At 43.7% G+C, this 27,189-nt stretch overlaps 1 protein-coding gene across 5 annotated transcripts in view; it reads right to left on the bottom strand.

Annotated features, from left to right (window-relative positions):
* Positions 1–27,189, bottom strand: part of TACC1 (transforming acidic coiled-coil containing protein 1) — a 118,482-nt gene that overhangs the window by 64,404 nt on the left and 26,889 nt on the right. For 2 of the 5 annotated variants that reach the window (XM_083184900.1, XM_083184896.1), the window contains exon 1: positions 6,790–7,125. The exons of 1 other annotated variant lie outside the window; for it this stretch is intronic. In XM_083184900.1, coding sequence (XP_083041026.1) covers positions 6,790–6,911 — 122 coding nt within the window. In that variant the 5' untranslated portion in view covers positions 6,912–7,125. Of the gene's footprint in view, positions 1–6,789; positions 7,126–27,189 lie in introns of those variants that run through there. 2 more of the 5 variants (XM_083184898.1, XM_083184897.1) reach the window with 2 other exon arrangements.

Raw genomic sequence — 27,189 nt, forward strand, 5'->3', positions numbered from 1 at the left:
TGGTCCCTAAAAAAAAAATCAGTGTTTGAAATTTTCTTGAAAATTTGAGAATTTGCTATTCATATTTTAAGCCTCCTAGTGTCCAAAAAAATTAAAAGGAGGCTGAAATAATGATGGAAACATAAAGTAGACATATGGTCTATGTTAGTTATTAACTATTTTGAGTGGTATGATTATTTGTCTCACAAGCAGAAAATTTAACATTTTGAAAATTGCTAAATTTTCCATTTTTTTACGACATTTTGGTATTTTTCACAAAAAAACACAGACTGTATCGACCCAAATTTACCACTAACTTGAAGTACAATGTGTCACGAGAAAACAATCTCAAAATCACTGGGATAAGTAAAAGCAAAAAAAAGTTATCCCCACTTAAGTGATACATGTCAGATTTGAAAAAAAAGGGCTCTGTCAGGAAGGCAAAAACATGCTGCGTCAGGAAGGGGTTAAATAGCCGCACAGTAGAGGAAGCCATTTTGTGTGATCAACAATGAGAATGCCGCCCATTATTCACAAGGAAGCAGTGGCTGGGGACAAGCCACATGAACGGATAGGCTACGCTCCCATGACTGTACGGCTTGGGGCCTTATTCATATATTTGTAAACATATGTAACCAAGATCTCTGAATTCTATGGTTATGTCGTATTTAAATCTGGTTATTGATATTTATGTATCATAAAGCACCTGAGTGAAATCACTAAATCAATTGAGCATCTGCCAGTAGATATAGGTCTGTTGTGGGAGGCAGAAGGGAACTAGTATTAAGAAGAGGTACACCGAAGCACTGCCATCTGTTGGCAGCAAGAGAAAACATAACTTCCTCTCTCACACATGCAATCACAAGGTAGCATTCTAGATTTCGTTGAGCAGGCTAACTAGTAATTAAGAAAGAGCCCTTTTCATGTGGCCATATACTAGTTAATTGAAGAATACTACTAATTACATGGCTTTGGAGTGCAGTGCCCCTGGATTGGTGTGGCTGGATGGCTTTGAGGTGGCACTTATTACATTCTATGTAACACTTTTCTCTTACTAATCTCTTCACTAACACTATTTAATATTTGAATTACATTAATTACTTTTGAATCACTTTTTGTATATAGCTCTGCCTTCTGAACACTTTAGAATTCTCACTGTTGTATTGCTCTGGGCTTTCTGGCTTACGCTGATTTTTGGGGTTCCATACCTAGATATAGCCTTGACACCTTTGGGGCTTATTTATATATTTGCAAATAGAGCGCAAATAGGCACAGAGCGGCCGGGGGACGAATAGGGGCAGCAGCTAGGGGATGCGGTCAGCCGGCAAGGGGACCAGAGAGGTGGATAGGGGAAGCCGTGCAGCGGACACAAAAAAAAAAAAAAAGATTACAAAAAAAATAATCAAATGAATGGGCAGCCAGAGTTTGGCTGTGAGCTCTCAGCCAAATCAGTGGCTTCCTATTAATTCGTATGTTGTTATTTATTTATTTTTTGTATGCAGCTTGGCTCTCGGCTCCCCGACACCTATTTGCATACCCTTAGCCTTGCTCCCCTCGTCGCCTCTTGCAGCCTGGCTCCCGTATCGCTCTGCATGCCACTCCCCAGGATTTTGCATGTGATAAGGCATATACAATTTATCACATGTAAAAAGTGCCACATCAAGTGCCTAATCGTATCTAACCTGTCCCAGGGAAAATTAGGTCTGACTTGTCCTAAGCCTAATGTATGGGGTCTTCACTTAGTATTATCCCTCCCTTTCATGCACCGAGTGATATTACCAAACTAATTGAGAGTCTGCCAGTATATATATACACATTCACATGAATACTGGCTACCGCAAATGTGTACACAGTATGTACCAAGGGAACTTTAATATATTTGTTCCTGCAATGAATAACTAGGTGATTGTGGCGTGGGGAGGGAGCAGCAAGTGTTGTACTTTACCAAAGAGCCGTTAGTGGTTACTGACATTTCCTTCCTCCTTGTCATTAGCATTAGGTGCTGCACATTCTATCACTGTGCAGAGAGATATATATATATATATATATATATATATATATATATATATATATATATATATATATATATATATATATAAAATCTATCACATGATCCAGGGAATAAATACAACCCCACACAGATTAGTGGCAGGCTTTGCGTCGGTAATTAGAGAGCAGTAAAGATCCGTAGCCATATATATTTTGTATAAGTATATTCAAAGATATACTTAACTTCTCTTTCTCACTACAAATATTATGCCAGTCTATACAACCTGATGCTGCTTTCCCACTGCCTACCCGGGTAAAGACCTGTTTTTTTTAAATGGGTCTTTACCCAGGTAAGAGCCACAAAGACCCTTTCCCACTGCAGCTTTTAAACGGTAAATTACCGTTTAAAAGCAGTAAATGTCCCATTCACACTTACCCGTGTAAACCACAAAGCAACACGTTTAAACTCTCTAGTAAACCTTGCCTGTCATTAAAAACATCACATGCACCAATCATGTTCTTAACCTTTATTATTATTTCTAAATACCGTTTAAAACCCTTTCCCATTGCCAAAAAAACGGCTCTTACACGGTAAAAACACTGCTTTTTACCCGGTTAACAAATACCGGTATTTGTTACCCGTGTAAAGCAACCTGGAGCTTTCCCACTGCAGCTCTAGCCATTTAAAAAGGCTAAAAAAAACGGCATTTTACCGTGTAAAGCCTGCAGTGGGAAAGGGGCAGTCAGCACACATAAGAAGAGCTTCAGTTGGCGTGTCCAGTACCATGTTCAGGGAGACTATGGTTAGAATGTATCAATTACAGGTTCATTTTTTTGCATTGTCTTTGTTATTTCTCCGGTGCATGCTGCCATTACCACCGCTTGTGTTCTCTGATGTATTAGTCTTTCCTTCTAGTCTTTCCTTTTTTTTTTTCTATTATGCGCATGTGCAACCAACCGTAGATACTGTCATGTGTAGCAGGCTTCTCTTCTGGAACCCTGGAGCATGTATGGTTGTGTCTGAATTGGCGAGTGACAATTTTCTAAATAAAGATATCCATCATGGGATGTGCCCGCATTGCAGCAGGGATGGCAGAGGCAACCATGAACACATCAACATCTATATAAGCTCGGACGTGTACTAAAGCCCACAGGGCTCCGGCAGGGCTCCGAAGCAGGGGTAGCTGGTGCTGTAGCTGGTGTTACCCTATACAAGCCTAGGGGCTTCTCTCCACAGTGCTGCTTTGTGAGGGATCTTACATAGATGACTCCCAGCATGCACTGCAGCATCTCCTGTCAGCGAACCGGAAGTCCAAGCATTGGCGGTGCTCGCAGAGGGCAGCTCTTTCGATATGTTAGCACGTATGCGATGAGCATCTTGGTGATGGGATGTAACTCCGATGCTTGGTAAATCCCGCCCATTGTGGTTTAAGAGAGATTCCATGTGAGTGGGCACTACAAACTTTATTTGGTACTTGTGTATAATCACGGCACCCATGCCCGAGGATCGCATCGTATGCAAATTGTACGCAAATATGATACAATGCAATTTAGCACACCACCACTATTCACGTCAGCCCAAAAGTATGGCAAGCGCAGCGAGCCCCGCGGTACGCATCCTCCCGACCTGTTCATACCCCCACTTTCCACTTCAGCGTGGAGTTGATTTTATAAAGTGTGGCAAGCGCAGCGAGCCACCAAGCCCGAAGCATGGCGAGCCCCGCGAGGGGACGCGTAAAACAAGCCCGAAGCTTGGTGAGCGCAGTGAGCCCCGCGAGGGGACGCAGAATACATGTAATGTAATCCGCGCCCACTTGCCACGCTTCGGGCTCATTTTCCGCATCTGCTCGCCACACTTTATAAAATCAACTCCACGCCGACGAATCGCATTGTATGCAAATTGCATGCGATCCGCGGGCATGGGCGCCGTGATAATACACAAGTACCCTTTATTTAAACATGCATGCAGCCATAGGGATTGTTGGGGCAGATGTATTATGCCTGAAGAGACAAACTGGAGATGACGTGAAATGAGATAATGCACCAGCCAATCAACTCCCAGCTGTCATTTTCAAACACATTTCATTGGCTGGTGCTGTATCTCTTTTCACCTTATCTCCAGTTTATCTCTTCTCCAGGCTTATCTGCCCCAATGATATGCCTTATAACCAATGCAGGGAAATGGCACGGATGATCCAATCTGAATGTATGTATCTCACATTTCTTTTTTTCCCCCTCCACTACACATCCCAGCATGCCTTGCATCAGTTTCAGCATGGCCACATAGCAAAACTAATGCAAAGCATCCTGGGATGTGTAGTTCATCAACATCTGGAGGGCCGCAATTGCCCAGCCCTGAGCTAGATAATGGGTTTAATGGGCAATCAGGGAGAGTGCAGAGATTTCAGGGAGTCTCTCTGATAATTAGAGAGAGGTGAAAAGTATGAGGTAATTCTAGGAGTGAAAACCTTGTTTGTTTGGTACTTGTTTCCTAGCAGGGCGCCCGTCGGGTCCCATCGCATACCTTAACTTAAGGAATGCGATGGGACCCGACTGACCTGATTTCGGGCTTTTTAAGAGCTTTCCCAACAATGTAAAAATCGGGTCCATCGCATGCCATTATAATGGCATGCGATGCGACGGACCTGATTTTACATAGGAACCACTGTTAAATGGCCCCCCATACCCGATTTTTGATTGTATAGCCACCCAGATGGGTCATTTGAATGTCAAATGCCCCCCCATTGTTTACGCCACCCCACGATGAACGCCAACCCGAAGCTTGGCGAGCGGCGGCGGTACGCGTCCTCGGACCTTTTCATACCCCCACTATCCACATTGGCGTGGAGTTGATTTTATATAGTGTGGTGAGCGCAGCGAGCCCCGTGAGGGGACGCGTAATACGTCTGAAGTAATGCGCGTCCGCTCGCCACACTATATAAAATCAACTCCACGCCGACGTGGATAGTGGGGGTATGAAAAGGTCGGAGCTCGCGGGCTCGCTGCGTTCGCCACACTTCGGGTTGACGTCATCGTGGCGCGGCGTTAACAATGGGGGGGGGGCATTTAACATTGGAACCAATGTAAAAAAAAAAATTCGGGTCTCAAGGACCATTTAACATTGGTTCCAATGTAAAAAATCGGGTCGGTTGGGTCGATCGCATCGCATGCGATTTGGTTGCATGTGATGGACCCGATTTCATACAATTAAAATCGGTGGCGCCGTGCTAGGAAACAAGTACTGTTTGTTTTTTTCCTTTCCTACCTCTATTTTGGGCAAATACAAGCAAGGATTTCCCTGCTTACCTAAATACTCCACACTGCATTGCACAGTGGTGCTATCAAGTCGCCTTCTGGCAGTATCTGTGACCTGAATGCTATGACTGAAGGTACAGCATTGGATCACCATCGCTTCCATGGAATGTGAGAGCAGACTAAACTAGACGATTTCATACACGATAACGACATATGGTAACAACATTATCGTCTGTACATGCAGGACAGGGAATATTGCTAGCGAGGGCTATAATGTCCCCACTATTGCACTTCACACCCAGCATCAGCATGTGTGTATGCAATTACTGATGTTGGATTCCCCACAGCTCGCAGTATCGATCTGGGTACACATAGTCTAATGTGTATCCAACTTTAGCTTCCTTCAATGTCCTTCCTTTGCTTAGGTGTAGTTGAGGCTTTTGCTCAGGCACTTGTGTTGTTATCTGTTCGTTCAGAGTAACCGTGTATAGCCTGATGCTTTTGCACATGTGCATCTGGTGTTTCACCATCGGGCTCAGCCATGGATATTATACCATCAGAGGCAGGCCATCAATGGGGACAACACGTACCAAAAAGGACTAGAGAGCCAGAGGAAAGCAGCAGCGACATGTGGTACTCCTGGGTCCAGCATATAAACTATTATGGTATTCAGCAGATCTTCTGACCAGCCGTGTGTGATCACTTCTGTAGGACCGTGTAATCCCTGCTGCCTGCACAGATGTGTGATATGTGTGGGAAGATGATTACGTGGGAGGTTGGGCACAGAGCTCATCTACAGCGCAGCCATAACCAACTGCCACCCACATGCCCAGCATCAGGAGATGGTCACCGTGGCCACGTACCTCTATATAATACAGCTCAGTATCAGGCTATGACTTCTTACTATGCATCACTGCCCATATACAGCTCAGTAGGAGATGTCATCTGCAAATGCAGCTATGTGTATGTAACCCTGTACCTGTCCTCTATTGTATTAAGCTGGAAGTCACTGTTTTGCTTGTTTATGTAGGGACTAAGTAAAAACCGGACCCGGATAAGACACCGGAACGCCGGACCAGACATCAAACTCTGCATTCCGGAGCTTATAGTGTCTGGTCCGAGGGGTGTCCCATGCGGGGGGTGTCTTGTCCGGGGGGATGCCTGTGATTGCTCACACCAGGGACATGGGGAAGGGGTGATTACAGCCTCCCCGTGTGGTCTGGAACGTTCCAGTTTTTATTACACCCCCGGACCATGCGGTGAGGCTGTATTCTCCCCCCTCTCCCCCCGGACAAGACACCCCCGCATGGGACACCCCTCGGACCAGACACTATAAGCTCCGGAATGCAGAGTTTGATGTCTGGTCCGGCGTTCCGGTGTCTTATCCGGGTCCGGTTTTTACTTAGTCCCGGCATGTATCACTGTATCTACCATACAGCTCAGTATGAGGGCAGCACCATGTATCAGTACACAGCCCAGTAGTGCAGGGGACACCTGCGGTGGGCTGGGCACGTACATAGGGCCAGGACAGCGCTTTATCTATGGCTTGTTATGGGCACTACTCACCCCGATTCCTGGGAATGTTCCTCCTCATCCTCGGTGCCCTCTCCCCCGCTTCCCCTCACCGCAGACCACGTCCACTTTGCCCACTGGACGGGTGAGAGTATCTGCCAGGAACTGAACGCCATCCTGTCGCTTCTGTCACCCCCGGGCGAAGCACATGCTATAGCGCCAGGTGCCGGCTCGGACACTGCAGCAGCGGTGACGGGATGAGAGTGGCAGCGGTGGCGGTTGCTGTGCGCGCTGCTGCTGCTGCTGGGAATCAGCTGTCTGGCTGCTGCTCCTCTCCCTCCCCCTTGCAGAATGTACTACTGCACACACGGGGAGGAGGAGGAAGCAGCAGCAGCTCCCCATCTTCCTGCAGCCCGGCCGGGACATATCCCAGTCCTATTACCAGCAATAAGTGGGTCTAATCATCCTACATTACTGCACGCCCTCCGCTGTATCTCACACATACACAGCAATGTTTTATTTATTTAACCCCTCATTTTCTGTCTGTAATGAAATACAATTCAGTTGTACACAGGCACCATCCACCTCCTCTCTGGTATGTACTATCACATCAGGGCTAGGTGAATCCATCGCCCACTGAGCTGTGATGGAGAATAAAGGCCACAAGGTTTGTTTTTGTGTTTTCCCTCCACCCCTCCCAGGTTGTTGAATGGTTCAGTCTGAAAGTGCAGGGCATTAGGAGAACAAAAAAGTAATCGGAAACCTGCTGCTGCTGCTGTCCTGCACAGTGCACACACAGTGATACTTACTTAGTAGTATGGCCCAAGATGCAGCTGCTTCCTGACCACAGCGACAGCGGCCACAGGCAAGGAAGTGCCCCAGCTGCTGCACTGGGGTCTGTGCTGCAGGAGTTGCTGCTGTTATTTCCCTTGTTTCTATATTACAATAGAATGAACAAGAAACGTCAGCCCTGGAAGTTCTGGAATGTTATGATTGCAACATACAGGAAAGTGGTATACATGGTACAGGTATAGGAGGAAGAACTTAAACAGACTTTATGGGGCTTATTTGGGCTGAAGCCTATGGTACTTCCTCATCTTTGCGGACACTACGATTGTCTGTTGGCCACGCTTCAGGCTCAACTTTACCAAAGGTAATAGATGGGGGCATGGACACAGGAGAGCGGCGTGGACCACAAAAGTAACCCTCACGGCTCGCCGTACACTACGTAACTTCCGAGGTGTACGCAGTGACTGCAAAGATTCGGAAGTACCAATGGGACTATGTAAGGACCCGGATTAGACTCCGGGTTAGGGATGGCCATCGGCACATCCCCCATCGATGGCTTCTAGAGCAGGAACCATTGATGGCTATAAACCATTCTATCTCACACCATCGATGGTTCCTGCCATCGCTTAGCCGCGCATGCGCAGAGTCACGGGAAGGGTCGCTGCGGGCAGCCAGGATCCGCACGCATGCGCAGAAGAAACTTTAGCCATCAATCCAGTTTAAGTTTCTTTTGCGCATGCGCGCACCTTCCGGCGGGGCGGGCCGCCCGCAGCAATGCCGCTGGACGCAATGACGCTGCACACGCAGTGCATATGCGCCCACAACTTTTACCATCGGAAGCCATCCATCCATCTATAGACGCGGTGACAGTTTAAACATGTCTGCTGTCCCTGACAGCAGACATGTCCCTGCATGCCCAGGGGGGGTGGTGATGCCTCCCCCCCGTCGGCGATCGCTGTGATTGGCTGTTCAATGTGAACAGCCAGTCGCAGCGTTTTCCTGTGTTACCGGCGAATCAGACGCTCGGTAACACAGGTGTCAATCACCGCCGGGTGTGAGGGGGCATGAGGGGGTCACCGGTGATGACCACACCTCACCCCACCTCACCCCACCTGCCCCCAAGGCTGTGATTGGTCCGTCGGACCGACGGACCAATCACAGCCAAGGCGCGTCATTTAAACTAACGGTGACTGCGCTGCAGACGCCATTCCGGTCTGGAATTGCGTGCAGAGCGGTCACCGGCCACTCTGTCGTGATATACATACCTGAACCTTGCCTGATACTTACCTGATCACCGCTGATCACCGCTGGTAGCGTGCTGCCAGCAGCTGGATGCTTCCTGGATCTTGTGACTTCCTGTGTCCTGCTGCTGCAGTGTCATAGAGTCACAGATCGTGAGAGATAGTGACAGATAGTGACAGAGAGTGATAGAGAGTGATAGAGAGTGCTATATTTTGTGTCTGCTGCACCCCTTTTGTGCTGATCAGTATATCTGTGCTGATCAGCAACTTTTTGGGGTTTTTTTTTTATATATATATATACCTGTCAGTTGCACCAAAGGTTGTGCTGCCTGTGCAACTGACTGCTGCCCCCCCTTTTGTGCTGATCAGTTTAAATTAATTAACTGATCAGCAACTTTTTGGGGGTCCAGGGTTTTTTTTTTTTATATATACCCTGTCAGGTTGCACCCACAGTTGTCTGCCTGCTGCCCCTCACTGCTAATCAGTGTCGCATCACTGCATCACTGATCTGCAGTTTTTTTTTGGGGGGGGGGGATTGCAGTGGGGTTTTGTTTTTACACCCACGTTGCTTTTGTGGGTGCTTTTGTGGGTGTCCTGTGGCCGCTGATCAGTGACGTACATCACTGAACAGCATTTTTGGCACAGGGTTGATATCATTTTTTTTCTGCAGTTTTTTTAAATTGTTTTTTTTTTTGGAGAGTGCTGTGGTTTATTACACCCACGTTGCTTTTGTGGGTGTCCTGTGGCCGCTGATCAGTGACGTACATCACTGAACAGCATTTTTGGCACAGGGTTGATATCATTTTTTTTCTGCAGTTTTTTTAAATTGTTTTTTTTTTTGGAGAGTGCTGTGGTTTATTACACCCACGTTGGTTTTGTGGGTGTCCTGTGGCCACTGATCAGTGACGTACATCACTGAACAGCATTTTTGGCACAGGGTTGATATCATTTTTTTTCTGCAGTTTTTTTAAATTGTTTTTTTTTTGGAGAGTGCTGTGGTTTATTTTTTTTTTTTATTGTTTTTACACCCACGTTGCTTTTGTGGGTGTCCTGTTGCCTTTGAGCGCTGTTCAGTGACGGACGTTACTGACCAACATCTGTGCTCAATTTTTGGCGCAGGACCTTTTTTTTTTTTTTTTTTTTTTAACCCCTTCAATTTTTTTTTTTTTTATTGGGATCAAATTCCTGTATAAAGTATTTTTTTTTCTGCACTACATACACACTACACACTACATACCCCCCGTGTTGAAATAAAGTTTGTACCCCCCCCCTACACTATACACGTGTTGAAACATTACACTTACAGAAACACAAAAATAAAAATGGCATCCCAAATGGCATCCCAAATGTCATCCCAAATGTCATCCCAAATGTCATCCCAGTCATCCAGAAGAATGTATTCAGCGGAGGAGGCATATGCCATGCTTGCCTCTGACTCTGACACAGCCAGTGATGCAAGCGGGGAATTTGAAGGATTCGTCTTAAGCTCCTCTTCCTCCTCTAGTGATGAGGGACCCCCTCAAAGACACCCCCGTAGAGCAGCTGAGACCCCCCCCCCAAATGATTGATCCCGTATGGACCCCACCACCAGACAATTTTGAGCCCCAGGTTCCTGAGTTTTTGGCCATCCCGGGAATCCAATTTGATTCAACAGGTCTCAGAGAAATTGACTTTTTCAAATTATTTTTCTCTGATGATTTTATAAATTTAATGGTGGACCAAAGTAATTTATATGCCCAGCAGTTTATTGCTCAAAACCCCACGTCATCATTTGCTAGGTGGACCCCTGTAGATGCAGTAGAGATGATGACGTTTTGGGGTCTGGTGTTACATATGGGCATAGTAAAAAAGCCAGAAATTAGGCAATATTGGAGTATAGATGTTCTGTACAGCACCCCATTTTACCGTATGGCCATGACTCGGACTCGTTTTGAGACAATCCTTAAATTTTTACATTACACCGATAATGCACAGTGCCCACCCAGAGATGATCCCACCTTTGACCGGCTATTCAAAGTCAGGCCGGTCATTGATCATTTCAGTGCCAAATTTGCAGAGATGTACATCCCTGAAAAATTTATTTGTATCGACGAGTCCCTTATACATTTTAAAGGAAGGGTTAAATTCCGCCAGTACCTTCCCAGTAAGAGGGCAAGGTATGGCATAAAAATGTATAAACTGTGTGAAAGCACCTCAGGGTACACCCACAGGTTTAGGGTATATGAAGGGAAGGATTCAAGAATTGAACCGCCAGAATGCCCCCCCTCCCTCGTAGGTGTTAGTGAAAAAATTGTCTGGGATTTAGTGCACCCCTTCCTGGATAAAGGTTATCACCTCTATGTGGATAACTTTTACACTAGCATCCCCCTGTTTAAGGCCCTTGGTTCAAGAGGTACAGCAGCTTGCGGTACTGTGCGCAAGAACCAAAGAGGCCTCCCAAAAACGCACATTGCCCAAGTACTGAGAAGGGGTGAAAGCAGGGCACAATCCACCGAAAATATGTTGTTGGTCAAATATAAGGACAAGAGGGATGTCCTTATACTGACAACAATTCATGGAGACAGTACCACCTCCATCCCTGTACGAGGTACCAGTACCCACACCTCAAAACCTAATTGTATCCTAGATTACAATAAGTACATGGGCGGAGTGGATCTTTCAGATCAGGTACTGAAGCCGTACAGTCCACTGCGGAAAACAAAAATCTGGTACAAGAAGCTGGCCGTGTATATCATCCAGATGGCACTGTATAACGCTTACCTGCTATTCCGTTCTACCAGCCAGAGGGGGACATTTATGCACTTTCAAGAGGAAGTCATAAAGGGCCTAATATTTGGGAACCAGCAGGCAGAGGGCCCCAGTACTTCTAGTACTGGCCCCCGTATTGTACCAGGGCAGCATTTTCCTAACGAAATCCCCTCCACTGCAAGAAAGGGCAGGACACAAAAAAGGTGCAAAGTTTGCTATAAAAAGGGAATAAGAAAGGATACTATTTTCCACTGTGAAACTTGCCCCGACAAACCCGGCCTATGTAAAAAGGAGTGTTTTAAAATATACCACACATCTATGGATTATTAGGTTCATCATTTCACCGTGCTTCGGGGGTCTTGCTAATGCCACATAGCACCCACCATTCATTCCACCAGAATCTGAGCTGCAAAATCCCAAAATCACTCCTTCCCTTCTGAGTCCTGCCATGCACCCAACTGGTATTTTTTGGTCACATATGAGGCATTGCCATACTCGGGAGAAATTGGGGCACAGATTTTGGGGTGCTTTGTCTGGTACTTGTTTCCTAGAACGGCCACAACGATTTAGATCGTTGTGGTCGTAAGATAAAAAATCGGATCGATCGCATCGCATGCGATTTGGTCGCATACGATGCGACCGATCCGATCGACCGATTTTTCACCCGATTTTTTTTTTTTTTTCACCAGATTGGTTTCAATTGCCCCCCCAAATGTTAATAAGTGTGCTAGACCCCACGATAGACGTGAACCCGAAGCGTGGCGAGCGCAGCGAGCCCGCGAGGGGCGGCGGTGCGCGTCCTCCGACCTTTTCATTCCCCTACTATCCACTAGGGCGTGGAGTGAGAATATAATAGTGTGGCGAGCGCAGCGAGCCACCGAGCCCGAAGCGTGGCGAGCGCAGCGAGCCCCGCGAGGGGACGCGTCTAACTTCACAGGTATACGCGTCCCCTCGCGGGGCTCGCTGCGCTCGCCACGCTTCGGGCTCGGTGGCTCGCTGCGCTCGCCACACTATTCTATTCTCACTCCACGCCCTAGTGGATAGTAGGGGAATGAAAAGGTCGGAGGACGCGCACCGCCGCCCCTCGCGGGCTCGCTGCGCTCGCCACGCTTCGGGTTCACGTCTATCGTGGGGTCATGGCGGGCACATAAAAAATGTGAAATGGGTCATATTGGCCCATTTCACCTTTGTTATCATTTTTCCCTATGTGAGATGGACTTAATCAAGTCCATCTCATCTTGTGCCATTATAATGGCACAAGACCGACCGATTTCAATGTTAAAAGATTTTTTAACATTGAAGTCTATGGAAAAATCGGGTCAATCGGTCGGTCGCATCGCGGCCGATTTTAATTGGTCGCGACCGACCGATTGACCCGATTTCTGTCAATCAAAGTGAAAAAATTGTAAAAAATCGGCCACATCGTGAGGATCGTGTCCCTTAATTAAGAGCCACGATCACTCACGATTGTGGCCGTTCTAGGAAACAAGTACCCTTTGTCTCCTTCATTCCTTGTGAAAATGAAAAATTTGGAGCCAGAACTGCATTTTTGTGTAAAAAATGTAATTTTTCATTTGCACAGCCCAGTTGTATCAAAATTGGTGAAACCCCTGGGGGTTTGAAATGTACACTATACCCCTAGATGAATTCCCTGAGGGGTGTAGTTTGCAAAATGGGGTCACTTGTGGGGGGGTTCCACTGTATTGGTGCTTCGGGGGTCTTGCTAATGCGACATAGCACCCACCAACATTCCACCAGAATCTGTGCTGCAAAATCCAAATATCACTCCTTCCCTTCTGAGTCCTGCCATTTTTTGGTCACACATGAGGCATTGTCGTACTCGGGAGAAATTGGGGCACAGATTTTGGGGTGCTTTGTCTCCTTCATTCCTTGTGAAAATGAAAAATTTTGAGCCAGAACTGCATTTTTGTGTAAAAAATGAATTTTTCATTTGCACAGCCCAGTTGTATCAAAATTGGTGAAACCCCTGGGGGATTGAAATGTACACTATACCCCTAGATGAATTCCCTGAGGGGTGTAGTTTGCAAAATGGGGTCACTTGTGGGGGGGTTCCACTGTATTGGTGCTTCGGGGGTCTTGCTAATGCGACATAGCACCCACCAACATTCCACCAGAATCTGAGCTGCAAAATCCAAAAATCACTCCTTCCCTTCTGAGTCCTGCCATGCACCCAAATGGTATTTTTTGGTCACATGTGAGGCATTGCCGTACTCGGGAGAAATTGGGGCACAGATTTTGGGGTGCTTTGTCTCCTTCATTCCTTGTGAAAATGAAAAATTTGGAGCCAGAACTGCATTTTTGTGTAAAAAATGTAATTTTTCATTTGCACAGCCCAGTTGTATCAAAATTGGTGAAACCCCTGGGGGTTTGAAATGTACACTATACCCCTAGATGAATTCCCTGAGGGGTGTAGTTTGCAAAATGGGGTCACTTGTGGGGGGGTTCCTAACTTTTAGCATCTTATGGTGCCTAGAAACCTACATGGTGCCTAAAAAATAATCTCATAAAAAGGAGGCTCCAAAATCAAGTAGGTGCTCCTTCTATTATGAAGCCTGTGGTTTGGTCAACGTGCACACTAGGGCCACATATAGGATATTTATGAAAACAAAAGAATTGGGGGAATCAATTTTTAGTCACATTTCTCTAGTAAAATCTACTGTGTTCCTTAGAAAAATGTATTAAAATTGCAAATCTGCAAAAAAAATGAAATTTTGAAATTTCACCTACACTTTGTTTTAATTCCTGTGAAACACCTAAAGGGTTAACAAACTTCCAAAATGCTGTTTTGAATACTGTGAGGGGTGCAGTTTTTGAAATGGCATCATTTATGGGGGTGTCTCACATACAAGTCCCTCAAAGTCACATCAGAACTGAACTGGTCCCTAAAAAAATCAGTGTTTGAAATTTTCTTGAAAATTTGAGAATTTGCTATTCATATTTTAAGCCTCCTAGTGTCCAAAAAAATTAAAAGTATGTTGAAATAATGATGGAAACATAAAGTAGACATATGGTCTATGTTAGTTATTAACTATTTTGAGTGGTATGATTATTTGTCTCACAAGCAGAAAATTTAACATTTTGAAAATTGCTAAATTTTCCATTTTTTTACGACATTTTGGTATTTTTCACAAAAAAACACAGACTGTATCAACCCAAATTTACCACTAACTTGAAGTACAATGTGTCACGAGAAAACAATCTCAAAATCACTGGGATAAGTAAAAGCAAAAAAAGTTATCCCCACTTAAGTGATACATGTCAGATTTGAAAAAAAGGGCTCTGTCAGGAAGGCAAAAACATGCTGCGTCAGGAAGGGGTTAACAGTTTATCAATCAATGCTTTAATCAAGTTTCACTCCAGCCCTCTAACAGTGCATGTTTTGCAGTTCACCTCAGTATACCAAGTGAAATAATTATCACCACTTATGGATTTTTTAAATGTGTATGTTGGTCATGAATACACATGTGTGTTGTAGGATAAGAAGTCAACTGCCCTGAGCCCAGGGTCAGAGTAATAATGGTGTGGATGGAGCTGCAGCTCCAGGCCTCCACATAAAAATAGGCCCATTATCATGACAGCATGATGCTCACCAGCTGGCCACATGGTCGGCCATAAATTCTAAGTATTAAAATTGCATTTCTATATTCCACACAAAATGATGCAATTGTTGTACATTTATATATTTAGGGATACACTGGAGTTTACAGTGTATGCGTTCTACATGCCACATGGCATTGGCCTCACCTTCACTTTTTATAATAGGTCATTAAACATTTTATCTTCAGGCTCATTCGGCCCTTAATACGGCCCTGCCGGAGCCAACCAATCCGGGCTAGAGGTCTGATTCATGGTCAGACACAGAATAAATGATATGACAGTTTTCTATGTATGTGCATGACCTGTACTGCACATGTGAAGTTCATGTCATGCATCTGTGCACGGAATATAGCTGCAGGCGTCGGGTGAGTGATGTACATGTACATCAGTATCCGTGACGGCTTCATTTCCTTACCCACCCATAGGCCAGAGCAATTCCAGTGCACCGGGCACTGCCAGTAGCTGCCAAGTCTGAGGGCTGTCCATATCTGCAGTCATGTTCACAGCTAGCCACTGGTCCTGTGTTGGTACTATCCCCTGGAGCAGGTGCAGGTAACATGTGGCACCCTAGTTGTTGGAACTACACCTCACAGCATGCCCTAATACAGGTTTAGCATACCCTAATTGCAAAACTATAGCAGAACATGCTAGTACGTGTAGTTCCACCGCAGCATATCTGGAGTTCCACAGTTGGCCTACCTCTGCTCTTGAGTATAGTTCTCCTTCTTGTCTTTTTCCCAGTATAAACCAGTCCCTCCAGCAATTGCTGCACCTCACACCTCCATGCTTCCTCTCTTCCATTTTTCCTGAAGTCACATTTCCCTGGGGGTTGCTGATGAAGATCAGTGCCCAGTAAGACTCCACGCCTCTGGGGACGTTTCCTCTTACCAGAACTGACAGTAACAAATATTCCACATTCCTGTCATATTCTGACAACTAACTGTTGTGCAATGCATTTACTACATATCTGTGTGAGATACACTACGCCACCTGCCTGATTTATCTTTCACCCTTTTTTTTGTCCTATTACACATATTTTGCCCTATCTGGGCATTATTTACTTACTACACCCATTGCCTCAGTCATTGGTGTACATGTCAAGTTCTTCTGCTAGAACATAACACAGGGAAACCACACACCAGGGGTGAGTCTTTATAAATAACTAATAAACACAATCCGAGGTGCTGGCGGGGATAATCATTCCCTTATAGACTTCCCCAGCTTCTCAGAAGATACCTCCAATGGGGCGATTTCAGGTTGTTTTCTAAGCGATTTGACTTAATTTGACTAGATCGCTTAGAAAATGTGCCTACAGATGGACCACTTCTCAGCCAGCGCTGGGAATCACCAGATTCCCTAAGTTGGAGATCACTGCCGGAGAGGCGCTCCATCTGACGGGCATGCACGACCATCTCACATGCACGCGTGTCCCTGTCAACATGGCGGTGGGGAGCGATTTCCCTGCCCATCTCCACTTCCGGGAGATGGGCAGGGATCGGGGGGAGCTGGGGAAAGCTGCTGAGGGCATCAAGGGAGCTGTAGCGGGCGGCGGAGGGCTCCATCGGAAAGGGTCACACGGTTGCTGATTTGATCACCGGAGCTGCTCCATCTGTACATCGCTCCGTGTGTAGCAGTGATAGTGATCGCCCAGCAATTAAGATCCAGCATGCTGGATAAATCTAGTTAAATCGCCAGTTCAGAGCCAGTGTTCTCCGGCCCTGACAGATCGTTCCGCACATATCGCTGTCCGGCTCTGTGTGCTGAGCGATCTAGCATAGCTCAGATCACTCAGCAAAATCTCCCTGTGTGTAGGCCCCATAAGTCCTATGAACAGATCCGATCCCACCTGAATGCTCTTCACCCTATTAATATTACTGCTATTAAACACATTTGATTTGACGATGGAGTAAATTCTTGTGAAGAAAGAAAGGTGACATTGTACACTGGGGACAGAATGTAATTTAAACTTTATTTGCACCCCTTCCTTCCTGGTAACATCCATACTCTCACTAATCTGGGTAACATAGATGAGCAGTTTAACTTAAAGGACCAGCAACAGCTGCTGTGCTTTGGAATCCCACCACAATGCCCCTTACCCGCCCTCATCTTCTCGCTCCCTGCAACTCCAGCTGTCTCGATTATTTGTCAACATTCTCATTCAGCAACATTATCCTTTCTCACCGCAGAATGGCCGTCACTGAAACCGAAACGGTAAATAAAAGACAGGTGGAGATGGGAGTAAGCTGATAAACAGGCAACACACGGGTCTTATCTGATAATAGAAAGAATATATTTCTATATACAAGCCACTTGAATCCTAAGGGGTAATTGCTGTATAAAATAAGGTAAATTAGTGTAGTAATTATTCTCATTTGATATTAGCTATAGGGAGGTATTCAATGTGTGACGATATATCCAACAGTCAGAAATATCAGCTCATAGAAACAGAATTTGACGGCAGATAAGAACCATTTGGCCCATCTAATCTGCCCCTTTTAATGTGGCCCCATGCAGACTGTACTTTGTTAAAAGTTGAATCTGCATTGTCAAGAACTGCGGCTAAATTGTCAAAACTGTCCATTTTCAGCAAAATACACAAGTTTCTCGCCGATCCCAAATGTGCCGATATTTGCCAATGTTGAAAATATTGACACACATTCCATAACCCCCATAGTCATTTCACCAGGAACTCTCAAGCAACAATATTTAAAAATGTAAACAAAGTTGTCTTTTAAAAAGCTGACAGTTTAAATATCGCCGCTAAATCGATGACTATCGCTGCACTTGCAGGATAATATATCTGGCCCATAGTTTATATTTGAGTGTGGATTAAAAGATTGACAATGAATATGTTCCCAGTCAATAAATGAAAAGTACAAATGGTCAAATGGGTCAAAAGGTCAATGTGGAAATGGTTCATTAGGATTATTGTATGTTTAGCCATATCCAAGCCATATTAGTGGAAATATTAACCATCATGGGCCACGCTTCGGGCAAGATACCACGCTGTGCTTGGTACAGGTTACTCTCCCACATTGTAGTCCGCTCGGATGGTAAATGATGAAAGAGTTGTTTTTTTTAAACATTAGTTTTTATTATTTTTTACGCTACAGGATAAATAATAGGGTACATAAAGAAAAGGAAAATGAAAATGGGGGGGACAAATAACGGGAGATCACACATTGATACATTCGCATACATGTATATATATATATATATATATATATTTGCATTTATAATTCAACATTACTAAAGAGGCCAATCAGGAGGCGCTCAGCAAGCTCTCAGTAACAAAGGGAGACTAGGCTATGGACTTAAACAGAGGCCAATACCGTAATATTAGAGTATGGATTATGTTCTAGTGGTCCAGTACTCAGACCAGCCAAGCCACTTGATTTGTGGATTGGAGGTCGAGGGAGAGTAGCGCACTTCAGCGGTTTCATATTCACAGTGGCACTTGTTCGATTTGGGGGATGGTTGGGATTCGGGTGGAACGGCAATACTGTGCAATCAGGGTTTTAGCTGTGATCAAAATATGGCCTACAATATATCTTTCATTACTAGATAGACTGTTAGATAGGTGAAAAATAGCCAATTTTGGAGTCGGGGAAATAGGGATTTTTAAAACTGTTGATATTAGTACAAATACCGCAGTCTAGAAATTGGAGACATATGGGCATTCCCAGAATATATGGAATAGGGAGCCCACATATCCGTAACCTCGCCAACAAAGATTAGAGTTAGCTGGGCTGAATTTATGTAACAACACTGGAGTTATATATAGGTGGTGGAGTCATTTATAATATTGTTCGGTGTGGGAAATACATTTAGGTGCCTTGAAGCAAACTTGAAATATTTGATGCCATTCTTCTTCACTGATTGTTTCGGCCAGGTCCTGTTCCCACTTCAATATAGTAGGGAAATTACTTCCGGAAGGGGCCGGGGATGGTCGCATGCTGTGGAGCTCCGTCACCATCCACGGAGCTTCCACCATCCCCGGCCTCAGGAGCAGCTTGCGGCGGAGGGGACGGAGTCAGAGGAGGCGGGCAGGCAGCGGTGGAGGAGGGGGGAAGCGTGCACCGCGATCCCCCGAGGACGATGCGGCCGGAGCGGGGAGAAGGCTGACCTCACGCGCTCGCCGCAGCTCAGCAGCTCACCCGCACGGGGCGGGTGTGCAAATCAGCCCAGGCGCCCGCCACAGCTCACCCGCATGGAGCGGGTGTGAAATCAGCCCAGGCGTCACCCCTTCACTTCCCCCGAGACCCGCCAGCATCCCGACGCGGCCTCCGGAAATCGAGGCCCGGACCAAGCAGTGCAGCCGCGGCCTCTCCTGCCGGCTCTGACGCGGCCCCTGCATCTCAGGTGACGCGGCCGGCTCACAGTGGCTGAATAGTGAACGGATGCCCCCGGCAACACCACCGGCCGGGGGGGACACCCTAGGACCACCTCCACTGCCCTTTGGACGCAGTGCCGGGCAAAAGAAGGCGAAAGAAGACCAGCAGACCCGGTGAGAAGGGACCCATCCCCCGCCACCTAGGACAGGAGGCAGATCAGCCAGGAGGACCCCCGGCAATTTCACCGCAGTGGCCGGTAGGATCCCCCCCCCCAACAGGCCGCACCAGCCCCGGGTAAACTCTGTGGCAGCTCCGCGCCCTCCCCCCCCGCCTTCACTTCCACTGACTCTCCCCCGGCCTCACTGACTTTGCCCCCTCCTCCCCCCACCACCCACGGCTCTCCCCCAGGAAGATTCAAGTTGGCGCCGCAAATGGCTGCCTAGGAACTGTGCAAATGTATCATGTGTTAACTGTACTGTCCCTGCTTAACTGTACTGTCCCTGCTTATATTGCTACCTGCCTGGCTGCTGCAACGACCAGTGGCGCCGCTGATGGCTGCCTAGGCGCTGTGCAGCTCGGCAGGTATGTGTTTCCTGTGTGATAACTGTACTGTCCCTGCTTATATTGCTACCTACCTGGCTGCTGCAACGACCAGTGGCGCCGCTGATGGCTGCCTAGGCGCTGTGCAGCTTGGCGGGTATGTGCCCCCTGTGTGATAAATGTACTGTCCCTGCTTATATTGCTACCTACCTGGCTGCCGCAACGACCAGTGGCGCCGCCGATGGCTGCCTAGGCGCTGTGCAGCTTGGCGGGTATGTGTCCCCTGTGTGATAAATGTACTGTCCCTGCTTATATTGCTACCTACCTGGCTGCCGCAACGCCCAGTGGCGCCGCCGATGGCTGCCTAGGCGCTGTTCAGCTCGGCGGGTTCATGTCCCTTATGTGATAAATGTACTGTCCTGCTTATATTGCTACCTTTTTATGAATTGTGCTAATGTACAGCTGATAGCTATCAGTGGGATGGTGCTCCTTATAATAAAAAACGGGTTATATTACCAAGTGTCTCCTGCAGATAGGTGGGGTGGTGATGTTAAATCCAGACGGACCGCCCGCTTCTACCGGTGTTGCTCCGATGGTGAGGGAGCCGGTACCGGGAGCAGGTGATGTTGTATCCAGACGGACCCCCGCTTCTACCGGTGTTGCTCCGATGGTGAGGGAGCCGGTACCGGGAGCAGGTGTCTTGAGACAGAACTCAGCTAGTCTGCTGACAACCAGCGCGGCCCCGATGGAGAGAGAGCCAGCGCTGGGAGCTGACGAGGCTTGAAGAGTGAGTCACGCCGGACGGTCAGATGTAATGAACGTCTCTGCACACCTGTGCAGGGGACACCGGAGAGATGCACCTTAGGCTGTTAGTGGGAGCAGTCCAGCAATGTGGGGCACAAAGGAATCGGTAAAGGCAATCTGGAAAGCGGTCACGATCGGAATAAAGTACGTCTTGACGCGTTTCTCCGTCCTTCTATTGCTGACGGTTTCATCAGAAGATGGTCTGTGGGTGATCAGCCCAGGTATAAAAAGGTGGCCCGTCCAATCATTGGAGGGTAGCAATCTAATTCACCTGTTGATTATTTTGACGATTCACAGGTCGGAAAACATATTGCTTCAAATCGAGCTATAAGTGTTTGATAATATACATAATAAGTCCTCAAACTAAAAGGTTCTTCATACATAGTGAAAAAACATATAATATACATAAATTATTAGATAGTTAGTTGTCTTTTATATGGCATCATCAAAAGTTTTCTATTTTTTCATTTATATATAGAAAGAAATGGAGGGTATAAATTCATATAAGTTTACATTGTTAGAGACCAGAGCCGTCATAGCACTATGCATAGCGCACTCGACTATGAACGGCACAATGCAATGTAGGAAGGTTCAAATCCCACTCTAGGACCAGGATCAAGAAATAATTTTAATTTTAGTTTTAATATAATTCATAACATTTTCTTATTATAACTTTCAAGATATTAGATGAGGTGAATAAACAACAGAATATATTTTATATTATATTTTATATATACGCTATGATATCTTGTTTACACAGTACACTGGTTTGAAAACAACAAGCAAATAATGTCTCTAACTCATCTTATATAAAAATAAAAATAAATATAAATATAGATAAATTTGCACTAATGTGCAAATTCTATATGGAAGAGAGCAAGGGAGAGAAGAATTATCCAATTATTTTGTTTATCTAATGAGTAGTCAGCACGAGAGAGAAAGGACCTGTATTACTCTTAGAGATTGCTCAGTAGTACAGGAAAATGCAAATATATATAAGGTACTTTTTTGGATAACATTTATTATAGATCATTATTTCTCATTTTTATATATACACATATCATAGTTGATTAATCAAAAAATGAGAAAAAATGAGGAAAAAATGAGGAAAAATGAGAGGAGACCAACACAAAAAGAAAGAGCAAGGACATGTGATTAAAATCATTCAGTAGTACATCATTATGGGGCATTTCACCAGAAAAAAGAAGAAAGAAAGGAAGGACTAGAATTTTTATCTATATATTATTTAATTCTATATTATCATTGAGCCCCACTGGGAATAAGGTCCCCAATGAGAATATCCAATATGCCTCACGGGCACATAGACGTTCATAACGATCACCTCCCCTAGAAGTTTCCTCCACATGTTCAATGCCTTGTATTTTCAATACGTGGTGGTCACCATTATGTTTATTTTTTACATGTTTAGATAAGGAGTGTTTTAAGCATCCTCTTATCACATTTCTTCTATGTTCAAGAAATCTGGTGTTCAATGTGCGTATAGTACGACCCACGTATTGTGATCCACAAATACACGTTATTAAATAAATCACGTAGTTCGTTTGACAATCAATATGGTTTTTAATGATAAAGGAGGAACCAGAGTGTGTTGATTGAAAGGAAAGGTTGGGTTCTTTTATATGATCACATGTCATGCATCTCTTTTTTCTGCACTTAAAACATCCCTTGGTTTTAGCATGATTTGTTAGATCCTTTTTGTCTTTGTCTTCAAAATGGCTGGGAGATAGGATATCTTTTATAGTTTTATTTTTCCTGAAAACTATTTTAGGTTCCTCATCTAGGTGGGGGGCCAGCAAATTGTCACATTTCAGGACCCTGTAATTATTTTTAATTATTTCTCTCAATTGATCTGAATACGTATTATATTTTGTGACAAAAATTGGTTTATCCAAAAAAGCAGGTTCAGAGGTAGTTTTAGATTTGAGAAGACTATGTCTATCTATCTTCTCAGTATCTCTTTCGGCTTTTTCCAGCAACCATCTGGGATAGCCCTGTTCTAAAAAAGTTTCAGTGATCTCTTTTGTTTGTTGTTCGAACTTAAGTGAGTCGGAACAATTCCTCTTTATTCTACAATATTGATTTTTAGGGATATTTTTTATCCATGGTTTAAAATGACAGCTCTGGTAGTTCAAGTAACCACCATTGTCCACTTCCTTCTTGTAAGTGGATGTACTGATTTTGTTATCCTTTATAGAGACAGCTATATCCAAGAAGTTTATGTGATTTTTACTGATTGTTGAAGTAAATTTAAGGCCAAAAGTATTAGAATTAAGTGACTCCAAAAAAATCTGTGCTAAAGTGAGGTCCCCTTTCCAAATAAAGAATAAGTCGTCTATGTATCTGCCATAGCACACCAGGTTCGCCCTATGTGGGCTCTGCCACACATGTTGTTCTTCAAATAATCCCATATATAAATTTGCAAAGCTCGGGGCGAACCTGGTGCCCATGGCAGTACCAAGTGACTGTAAATAAAAAACACCATTAAATGTGAAATAATTATGTGTGAGGATAAAGTGGACAGATTGTAGAATGAATGCTTTTCTTTCTTCACTAAGATTCAGATCGGTATCTAAGTAGTGTTGTAGGGCCAGAATGCCCTTTTTATGTGGGATGTTAGAGTATAATGACTCTACATCACAAGTCATGAGTATATAGTCTGGCTGCCAGTCAATATCCATGATGAGTTTTAGAAATTGGGTAGTATCCTTAATATGTGACGGCAGTGAAAAAACTAAATCTTGTAAATGTGAATCAACAAAAGCAGACAAATTAGTGGTAAGGGACCCAACACCTGAAATTATGGGACGGCCGGGGGGTGAAGTGAGGGACTTGTGTATTTTGGGTAAGTGATAATATGTTGCTACTACAGGGTAAGGGTTAAATATATAGTGATATTCCTTCTTGGATATAGCTGCCTCTTCTACTGCTTTAGTCAGTAGCAATTTAAGTTCTTGACAGAAAGAAGGTGTGGGATCGGTATTTAACACTGAGTAAAATTTTTTGTCATTTAATTGGCGTAGGGCTTCTGCAATATAATCTGTGGTGTTTTGTATTACGACTCCGCCGCCTTTGTCGGCGGCTTTTATCGTGATCGAGCTGTCATCTTTTAAATTTTTAAGAGCAATGTGTTCATTTGGGTGCAAATTGCTTTTCTTTCGGAATTGTTTGTGATCAAGTTTTTCACAAAATTCATTGAAATCTTTTAGTGTTAAAGCATAAAAGGCCTCAATACACCCACTTTTGTGCTGCATCGGATAAAATTCCGACTTCTTTTTTAGTATTTTATTTCTTGTGGAGTTTTCTAGGTCAAAAACAGGAAGCAAATTAATATTATTCTCCTTTTCTAAATCTTCTAAGATTTCTAAAATATGATTGTCAGATGCTTCCAGTCTAATTTGACTAAGGGGCTGTTCTCTATTTAATTCTTGACTGAGAAAATATCTCTTTCTACAAAGGTCTCTAGTGTACCTATTTAACTCCACAAAGAGATCAAATAAAAAAAAAACTTGATCACAAACAATTCCGAAAGAAAAGCAATTTGCACCCAAATGAACACATTGCTCTTAAAAATTTAAAAGATGACAGCTCGATCACGATAAAAGCCGCCGACAAAGGCGGCGGAGTCGTAATACAAAACACCACAGATTATATTGCAGAAGCCCTACGCCAATTAAATGACAAAAAATTTTACTCAGTGTTAAATACCGATCCCACACCTTCTTTCTGTCAAGAACTTAAATTGCTACTGACTAAAGCAGTAGAAGAGGCAGCTATATCCAAGAAGGAATATCACTATATATTTAACCCTTACCCTGTAGTAGCAACATATTATCACTTACCCAAAATACACAAGTCCCTCACTTCACCCCCCGGCCGTCCCATAATTTCAGGTGTTGGGTCCCTTACCACTAATTTGTCTGCTTTTGTTGATTCACATTTACAAGATTTAGTTTTTTCACTGCCGTCACATATTAAGGATACTACCCAATTTCTAAAACTCATCATGGATATTGACTGGCAGCCAGACTATATACTCATGACTTGTGATGTAGAGTCATTATACTCTAACATCCCACATAAAAAGGGCATTCTGGCCCTACAACACTACTTAGATACCGATCTGAATCTTAGTGAAGAAAGAAAAGCATTCATTCTACAATCTGTCCACTTTATCCTCACACATAATTATTTCACATTTAATGGTGTTTTTTATTTACAGTCACTTGGTACTGCCATGGGCACCAGGTTCGCCCCGAGCTTTGCAAATTTATATATGGGATTATTTGAAGAACAACATGTGTGGCAGAGCCCACATAGGGCGAACCTGGTGTGCTATGGCAGATACATAGACGACTTATTCTTTATTTGGAAAGGGGACCTCACTTTAGCACAGATTTTTTTGGAGTCACTTAATTCTAATACTTTTGGCCTTAAATTTACTTCAACAATCAGTAAAAATCACATAAACTTCTTGGATATAGCTGTCTCTATAAAGGATAACAAAATCAGTACATCCACTTACAAGAAGGAAGTGGACAATGGTGGTTACTTGAACTACCAGAGCTGTCATTTTAAACCATGGATAAAAAATATCCCTAAAAATCAATATTGTAGAATAAAGAGGAATTGTTCCGACTCACTTAAGTTCGAACAACAAACAAAAGAGATCACTGAAACTTTTTTAGAACAGGGCTATCCCAGATGGTTGCTGGAAAAAGCCGAAAGAGATACTGAGAAGATAGATAGACATAGTCTTCTCAAATCTAAAACTACCTCTGAACCTGCTTTTTTGGATAAACCAATTTTTGTCACAAAATATAATACGTATTCAGATCAATTGAGAGAAATAATTAAAAATAATTACAGGGTCCTGAAATGTGACAATTTGCTGGCCCCCCACCTAGATGAGGAACCTAAAATAGTTTTCAGGAAAAATAAAACTATAAAAGATATCCTATCTCCCAGCCATTTTGAAGACAAAGACAAAAAGGATCTAACAAATCATGCTAAAACCAAGGGATGTTTTAAGTGCAGAAAAAAGAGATGCATGACATGTGATCATATAAAAGAACCCAACCTTTCCTTTCAATCAACACACTCTGGTTCCTCCTTTATCATTAAAAACCATATTGATTGTCAAACGAACTACGTGATTTATTTAATAACGTGTATTTGTGGATCACAATACGTGGGTCGTACTATACGCACATTGAACACCAGATTTCTTGAACATAGAAGAAATGTGATAAGAGGATGCTTAAAACACTCCTTATCTAAACATGTAAAAAATAAACATAATGGTGACCACCACGTATTGAAAATACAAGGCATTGAACATGTGGAGGAAACTTCTAGGGGAGGTGATCGTTATGAACGTCTATGTGCCCGTGAGGCATATTGGATATTCTCATTGGGGACCTTATTCCCAGTGGGGCTCAATGATAATATAGAATTAAATAATATATAGATAAAAATTCTAGTCCTTCCTTTCTTTCTTCTTTTTTCTGGTGAAATGCCCCATAATGATGTACTACTGAATGATTTTAATCACATGTCCTTGCTCTTTCTTTTTGTGTTGGTCTCCTCTCATTTTTCCTCATTTTTTCCTCATTTTTTCTCATTTTTTGATTAATCAACTATGATATGTGTATATATAAAAATGAGAAATAATGATCTATAATAAATGTTATCCAAAAAAGTACCTTATATATATTTGCATTTTCCTGTACTACTGAGCAATCTCTAAGAGTAATACAGGTCCTTTCTCTCTCGTGCTGACTACTCATTAGATAAACAAAATAATTGGATAATTCTTCTCTCCCTTGCTCTCTTCCATATAGAATTTGCACATTAGTGCAAATTTATCTATATTTATATTTATTTTTATTTTTATATAAGATGAGTTAGAGACATTATTTGCTTGTTGTTTTCAAACCAGTGTACTGTGTAAACAAGATATCATAGCGTATATATAAAATATAATATAAAATATATTCTGTTGTTTATTCACCTCATCTAATATCTTGAAAGTTATAATAAGAAAATGTTATGAATTATATTAAAACTAAAATTAAAATTATTTCTTGATCCTGGTCCTAGAGTGGGATTTGAACCTTCCTACATTGCATTGTGCCGTTCATAGTCGAGTGCGCTATGCATAGTGCTATGACGGCTCTGGTCTCTAACAATGTAAACTTATATGAATTTATACCCTCCATTTCTTTCTATATATAAATGAAAAAATAGAAAACTTTTGATGATGCCATATAAAAGACAACTAACTATCTAATAATTTATGTATATTATATGTTTTTTCACTATGTATGAAGAACCTTTTAGTTTGAGGACTTATTATGTAT

This window comes from Crinia signifera, chromosome 4 (assembly GCF_055691185.1).
Source record: "Crinia signifera chromosome 4, ASM5569118v1, whole genome shotgun sequence".
Classification (NCBI taxonomy): Eukaryota; Metazoa; Chordata; class Amphibia; order Anura; family Myobatrachidae; genus Crinia; species Crinia signifera.